Raw genomic sequence first — 8,306 nt, 5'->3', positions numbered from 1 at the left:
ATTTCCCTTACTCTGCAGCAGGAGTAAGGAGACTGTACATGATGATGCACTGCTCAAATTTTCTTTGAGTAAATTATGCTTAGTGACAGAAGCATTGATGGTCATTAGCAATGGCTAAATCAGATCCTGCTCTCATACCTGCCTGGAAAAGAGTCATTATAGAAGAAACTTTACTTCAATAAGATAAAATTAATCCTCACCTCTTCATAAAACAAGCACTAGCTTCTTTGAAGTAGTTAACGCAGAAAAGCTGCTTTAAGTCAAATACTTTGAGAAATTGTGTGCTGCAACACTTGATACAGCTTTATGTTATTTTAGTAATTATATACCTGCACTTTTTTGTAGTTTAAATTTACCTTAGTACTATTCTCTAGCAACAAAAACTGGACTAGAATAAATCAGTAGACATGTCAAACTGAAAGTTTTCAATCTGTGAAAGTTTGTAACAACTCTGACAAAGGGGTGACATTTTCTTCAACAAACAAAACCTGAAGGAATTACGCACCCTCAAGAACATGCCTAAGTGCCTGACACATTATAAAGTACAGTTCCATAAAGGAGGGGTGTGTGCCCTGATCCAATTGTGGTAACAACAACAAAACCTAAACTAGACATGAAATTGCAAGAGCGGATAAAGATAATGAGCTTCTTTCTTGCCAGACCTGTGTAACAAGCAGAAGTACACAATTTATATAATAAACTGCTACTTAAAATATAATGTGTTTCCATCCCAAGAAGCAAATGATGTGCCATATGTGACAAATATAACCCTGCTATCAACTCAGAAACAGCATTCTGGTTGTAAGGTGACTGGGAACAGAGCTCAAGGCTCTATGGCCAGCAACCTTCCCACACAGCGTTCAAGAGAGTGCTGCATAATCCAGAGAAGAAAAAAGCCCTGTTACAATCAGGACTCTAAAAAGTAAATAGTTAGATACAGGATTAAGAAATGGTTTACATATTCATACATATATTGAAGTCATAACTTGCAAACTTAACAGCTTAAGAATACTAAATAGTCAAAAAAATGAGCAAGTGCTCAAAATGTCATTCAGTGAAATATACAGCATCTCTTTGGTATTTACAAGGATTATATGTTATTTTTTTCCAGCAAAATTCATTAGCGCTCTGCAGCAACTCTGCTGAGAAAAAGGACAGAAAACAAGAAAACTGAAATATTAGCTTTTTGCTTGTTTTCAAATCATAGCCAGTCTGACTATAAAGTCTCTTGGCATTTTACAGGCAGCCAGGATGACTGTACTATACATTATATCACCTTTAAGAGCATCTTTCTCAACACAGCATTATGAATAACAGGATGTTTATACTACTTACCTCACGAGGTCAAAACATTTCCAACATCACTGTAAACATCTGGAAGTAACAGATCTTCACAGAATACATCTTTGTGTCAGAGGCAAGGGCTGCTATAATTGAGCAGTGAAATGCAGCACTTTCTTGGTGCAGACGTTTTCCCCCTCAGTTTCGTTTTCTCAGTTTATTCAGGGCAGTTTATTTTGTTTGCTGCTAAGGCAGAGGGCTCCTTCTCTCCCTGCTCATCTCCTTTTTCTCCTGATTAGAATACCATATGTAGGACAGATATGTTTTCCCATCTTCTTTATAAACATAAGCAAATGAGTAAGTTTTTTGAAATCATTCAGTTAATAAAATGCAGCCCAGTTGTTTCTCAAAGGCAGTATTTTTGCCTCCCATAATGATGTAGAACAAGTGATTCAGCTAAAGGGAGGGAAATACTATTCATGGACCAGCACTAGCTTGCAGCAAAACAAAAGCACATTTTAGGCAGTAGGAAATAGACCTTAACTTTCATCTTTTGGGTAGCTGAACACAGCCATCAGACCAGCTTCCAGCACATTCCATCCACCTGGGCACAGATGGTGGGAAATGGAGTTGTAATAGCTCCTGTTTGTACTCTGATGCATTGAGATAGCCACAGGCAAGAGTGAGGTGAGGGAAGCATGGCCACCTGCAATCCTGTTTCTCTGAAAGCTCTCCCTGGCAGTGTCCTCATCCCTGAAGCTCATCCCAGCCCAGCACTGACACTCCCCCCTAAGCCAGAGTACTCTCCTTCAAGCTCCTTAATTGCAAACTGAGTATCACCAGGCTCTGCTGCCCTGGGTGGTTGCAAATACTTCCCACTCTCTGCCTTGCTGTGTTCCTGTTACTGGTATGAAAACCAAAGAATTCCTAGAAGAACGACTCCTTTTCTTTGCTTCAAGCTGTTCTGCACCTTCTATGCTTGTTATCATTTCTAGTCAGTCTATGCAGCTTAAGCTACTATTCCTTTACCTATAGATTAAAAATAATAAGGTCCTTGCATAATGATTTTACAACACTTTTCTGATTAACAATTCATCCCTGATTAAGTTACAGGCAGTTTATCTAAAAACCTCCTGCTCCTCCTCTTCCCCCAAAAAATGAGTAGGATAAAGTGCTTATAACAATACACATAATTATAGAAAATGGTAATAGAGGAGGGAAAAAGATTTTGAGCAAGGGTTAAAATACAGTAATTACAGAAACTGGATCAAGTTTATGTGTCTTCTTGTTCTACTGACAGCCATGTGAATAGATGATAACTCACCTCACACTTAGAAAGTTAAAAACTCCTTTTTTGGAGAGGTTTGCAATTTGCAGAGTTATGAAGCCATCAGCATACAACCTGCACTCATTAGTAGTGCACAGCATCTGTAATGAAATATTTTGTGACACTCAGAAGTCCTTCCACACCTAAATACGTATCTTATGATGTATCTTAGCTTAGGAAGATGTAAATATCAAGATAACATAAACTTCTCCTATCTATTTTAGCTAAAGACAAGGTACAGAGTGTGTAGAAATTCCTTTTCTGACTTCCAACTTCTAGAAATGGAAGTTTACTGTAGGGGTCAACACATCCAAGAAGGAAGCAATATGAAAAAGAAAAGAATTCCACACTGAATATATAAGTGCTTTCTGGGGCTCATCACACAAAGAAAAATATTTTGAAGAGGAACAAAGTAAAGAAAAAGAAAGGTCATGATCCCACATTCCATAAAGGAAGGGAGGGAAAAAAAAGGTCACATTAAACCCTAAAATTGAAAGAAGTACCAATTTGAAAATTTCATGATAAAATTGTCCAAACCAACCCTACACAGTGTTACACAACATAGTTAAATAAATCATACCTGTGTTACTTTTGATACAATGGTTAAAAACAAATGTAAAGTCTACTGCAAGCCAATCTTACACTGACTGTTCTGCAGTGTAAATGAGCACAGTTCCAATTATGTCTCTACTGAGAGAAGCAACAGGCAGCATATAAATGCAAACAGCCTTCATTAGACACATTGTCATGAGTGTATTAATCATGTCAAGAAGCACTGCTCAAGTTTCCTTCAGTATAATTTAACACACCTTCCTTTATTAGGATGCACTTAATTTCACTATGCTTTCTCCTCATTATCATTTATGATGACCAATTAAAATGTTTGTGTCTGTCTCTAAGCAAATTACTCCTGTAATTCAGGTAGCTAAAAGCACTTCTGTCATCTCCTTTTCTTGGTGCAGTATCTTCCTTTGCCCAGCCTCTCTTACCATTATAAACAGAAAAAAACCCTTACTTAGACTGACTAGTTAAGATATAAACCTGAGTCTTTTTACAAGACAGACATTAAGAAGTGGGTTGGTTCTCCAGCCCTCACACCCCTTATCCCAAGTACTCCTGGTATACAGCCTTTTGTTCCCTTGGAGTCACAAGCACAACTCAGAAAAAGAACAGAATGAAGCAAGGAGGCCTCACACATTTTTCTCATACTGGGTTGTGTGCAGCTTCACTTTGTTTGGTCCATACATGGAACAAATGCACACACACAGCAATTTTACCCTTTTGTTTCCTCCAAAACCTCTGTATTGGGGAGCTTTTAAAATGATAACAGAATGTGCCATTCCATACGTTTCCAACATCCATAAATAAGCTCAAATGATTTTTACTACTCTAAATATCAGGAATGAGGGCATGATTTTTTCTGAACCTCTGACAACACAACTGTGAGCCATTCATTTGATTACAGCTGTTATTTCTGGCTTCATGTATACTGAAATAAGATTAAAATGACTGGAAGTTAGGTGGAAATTCTGATTACACACTGTGCTTTTGCTGTGAAACTCAGGGCAACCAGGAATGGCTGAGCAACATCTGGGATCACCAAGCTATGTTTATGAACTCATTTATCTGCGGATTACCTTGGGGTCCTGGAACTAATGATACAATGCTTGTTCCTCAGGAGCTGCTGGAGCTCAGCTGCAGAGCAATGGTATTTGACTTATTTTCTCAAGAAACATACGTGTTCTCGTTTACATAACATTACTTTGACATTACAGTAATGACTTCCAGAAAAAAGCTGATAATTGCAAGGATGAAGAAATAAGTCTGAAGACAGTGCTGCCTTTTAGAACAGTTATAATTTCATTAAAATAGGAACATAACTTAAAGATAGATTTTATTCTCTTTGATGATTTACTCATGCAAACTGCACATAAAAGAAAACAGTACAGTTTGTGAAACATGTCAAATGTAAAGACCCAGAGTGCTAAGTACAGAAGTAGTGTGACAACGTCTCAAAACGGAATCCATGGTAGTACGGCTAATACCTTTTCTCTATTTGCTGAACACAGATTTTAATGGTTCTTTTTCCAGCCCCACTGTTAAATTAACTGTTTACACATCTCCTATACACTTATGTAGACTTATTTTACAAGCGCAACAGTTTTGTTATAAAAAAAACTCCACTTATATGATTTAAAAGCCTTGGTGTTTAGGAGAGCAAATTATAGCATAATCAATGAGGCAGCATCTAGTCCACCAAAACTACAATGAAAAGTGACTGTAGAGCTTTCTTGCAGAATTCGTATTTTGTGCCTTTGCAATTCATTTCTTTCTCGCAAGAGGTCCATTGTATTTAACCATCCTGGAAACGTTCAGTAACTGTTACAGCTTTTTATCTTGAAATTGGGAAAGTAAGACTTTTAAACACATGAGGTTATCAACACAACTTTCTCAGTTTTAAAATACAAAATATTTAGAATCCCTAATATTTTCATGCTTAAAGCCCTGCAATGATACATATATGACTTAGATACTTCTTTGTCCAGTTTTCATTACAGTATGGTTGTATATATATTGCAGAAATTATATTTTCCTGTGGATCAATTACATTTTTAGATTTAAAACTGAACCAAATAGAAATTTGATGGCACTGACACTTAAAAACGCATGGTATAGTGTGGAGAAGGAAGAGCAAATGAGCTACACAACCCATTATAAATGCATTAAATCTTTGTTATATACATAATGGAATCCTGTTTTACTGCCAGTTGCTACTATGCATCTGTTTTTGCTATTATACAAAGTTTTCCGACCTGAAAGCACACATCTACTTTTTTTAAAACAACTTAATCTATTGTAAAATATTGTACTGTATTTTGAACATGAGTACAGAATCAAAATAGATAATGGCACATTTAAAAAACTCAATATCCTACAGATGATTGGATAATGAGAAAAAGTGTACCTACAATCATCTCATCAGAAACAAACTACATCATGGAATGTTAGTTATCCAAGTTCGCACAGTAAATAACATTTTAAAACTGCAATCACCTATCAGCCAGCATCACATTGAAGGCATCTTTAAACATTCAAGCAAAAGACTGCTGGCATTAACTACTGAACCATTCTCACACACACACCACACACACCACATTATAATTACATTGTTTCCAAGATACGGTAGATACTGATTTTTTTTTTTTTCCACAAGAAAGGTATCAAAATTTTTGCTACTAAAAGATGACAGTGCTTACACAAGAATTAAGTACAAGTTAGCTTGCAAATACAAGACAATGACAAAAAAAAGTCGAGTTGTCTGAAGAAGGATTTTAGGCTTTTCTGGCATCCAAAACCATGAGTAAACTCCTTAGTCTGCGACTCAAAAATCCACAAAATATCAACTTACTTTGGAATACCAAGTATTCCATATCTGATAACCCTGTATTTTACAATATGCTTACTGGTTTCAGCCTTGCAACAAGGGGTGGTTATAGATATCTATTCTGACTGGAGAATTAAAGCTCTCCTCCCACCAGAATCAAGTGTTGGAGTGGGAAAAAACCCACCTGATATCAATTAAAAAAAAAAAATCAAATCTATTTAGTAATGATCCTCATCTAGGATTGGTATGTGCATAAGTACTGTATCTCATATACTGTACTGGCCCTATTAAACAAATTAAAAACCCCAACAGTTAAAAGCCAACCAAAATGCTATACATAAAAAACCCAAACGTTTTTCTTCCAATGTTCTTCCTCTCATAATGTGCAAAACAACAAAAAGGCAAAAAGACTAAAAGCAAATTTACTGTTACTGTCTCTCTTGCCTAGTGCTTTATGACCTTGCTAGCTTTACAAAGTCAATAGGGACTATGCAGAACTTTGGTATAAAAATGTCACATAATATTCCTATCACAGTCTTGGGGATGACCTTCAGTAATTCACCCCAATGTTTGTTAAAATAATACCAAATTAAAAATGAAATAAACCACATCGTACTGTACACACACTTTACACATTAAGCACAAAAAATAACTAGTAAAACTAATACTTAAAAAAAAAAGTCTTTTGCAAAGAGACTAGAACTGGTGTTCTGTCTTTTCTCCACCTGCCAATCGTTAAAGCCAAATTTAAGTTGGATTTTTAAAAATCAATAATTTGAAGCTACAATTTCTCCTAGATGGAGACTGGTGTGTTGTTGGTTTCCCTTTAAAGTCACAGATGCGTATCTAAGGAACCGCTGCGCCGCAAGTTTTTAATCAACTTCCCGACGGCTGTGCCTGGGAGGGAGGCGCCAGCACGATCTGCGCCAGCACGGGCTCCGTGCTCTGGTCCGCCATCTGCGTGAGCACCGAGGTGGCCACGGCCTCGGCCTTGGAGGTGGAGCTGACGCCGTTGGAGGTGCTGACGGAGCTGTGCTGGATCGCCTCCGCGTGCGGGCTGCTGGGCACCGAGATGTCCTCCGAGCTGTCGTCCTTGTCTGCGGCTGAACCACAACACGGCGTTACTGGCCTGGAGGGCACGCCTCCTCATCCCGCTGACAGCAGCCCCCCCAAATCCCTGCTGCACAACTGCAAAACAAGCTCTTTTCCAGTTTTTAAAAGAAAATACTACTTGGTAAGCAGAAAAACCGGACTGCAGTAGAGACTATTCAGGAAATTAGATAATTTTCACATCTTCAAAGCCATGATTAAAATTTCCTGCCTAGTAAATCAGCCAGTGGTACTATGCCTAATTCTAATGATGCATGTCCACATCAGTAAGCATTATTCACAGACTAAAAAATGCTATTTATTGTGTCTGCTTAGTAATCAAACAAGAATAATCCTACACTCAGTAATAAATATTTGTGATCATGAATAAGACATCTGAAAAAATATTACTTACACTGCTATATTTGCTGGACAATATTTACATAAGTTTTCAGGCCCCATTCTTTTAACAGAATGAAGTTCTCTAACTTTACAAATGCCTCTCAACAGGTTTTTAAAATTGTTAAAACTGGTTTTAAAAATACTTTTGGAGTATTTCAGGTGTTCTCCACAAAACCAAAGTGAATTAGCCACAGAATTGCATCATTTTTTCCCATGACAGAGGGTAAGCAGGTTAAAGAAAGTTGTCACTGAGCAAAACTAGAATTTCCAAAATGATAATGATTTAAAATGTCCATCTTGCATAGACATTCTAATCATGCTAAAATCATCCTTTTTTTCAGAGCTGCAGAAGTTAGCCAAGGTATTACGCAAACACTGCCAAACTAAAAGCTGAGTTCGAAACTGAAAAATTAAGAACAGAAAACTATCCTACTGTTTTTCACTCAAAATTAAAAATATTAATGTAGAATTTCATTATAACTTTTTTGTATCACTTTGTGCTACTTAAATGTTTGCAAATACTTTTCACACCGGTTTTATAAACTGACCAAAACCAGTACCCATGTGGAATATTGGAAGTCTTTTTAAAACTACTACTGACTATTGTGATACAAACATAGCCAGAAGCAGGCATGAACTATTGCTTGGGACAAAGCAATAGAACCAAGCTCGATCTTCTCTAGTCCTGTCTTTGCAACCCCTTTCAGATTTGCTTGAGATTGGCCCACAAGTTCAGAAGTGTCTCAGAGAAATGATGGGAAAGGTTAGCACTAAAATGAGGAGACAATTAATGCTGTGCTATCATGTCATCATTTCCACAGA

The 8,306-nt window shown here is 37.1% G+C and overlaps 1 protein-coding gene across 4 annotated transcripts in view; it reads right to left on the bottom strand.

The window, feature by feature from the left end:
• Nucleotides 1-4,445: 4,445 nt before the first annotated feature.
• Nucleotides 4,446-8,306, bottom strand: part of ATF2 (activating transcription factor 2) — a 41,989-nt gene continuing 38,128 nt past the window's right edge. For all 4 annotated transcript variants that reach the window (XM_056496838.1, XM_056496840.1, XM_056496839.1 and 1 more), the window contains one exon: nucleotides 4,446-7,096. In XM_056496838.1, the coding sequence (XP_056352813.1) occupies nucleotides 6,870-7,096 (227 nt within the window). In that variant the 3' untranslated portion in view covers nucleotides 4,446-6,869. The remainder of the gene's footprint in view (nucleotides 7,097-8,306) is intronic.

Source organism: Oenanthe melanoleuca, chromosome 7, assembly GCF_029582105.1.
Source record: "Oenanthe melanoleuca isolate GR-GAL-2019-014 chromosome 7, OMel1.0, whole genome shotgun sequence".
Classification (NCBI taxonomy): domain Eukaryota; kingdom Metazoa; phylum Chordata; class Aves; order Passeriformes; family Muscicapidae; genus Oenanthe; species Oenanthe melanoleuca.
This window is presented reverse-complemented; position numbering and strand designations above follow the sequence as displayed.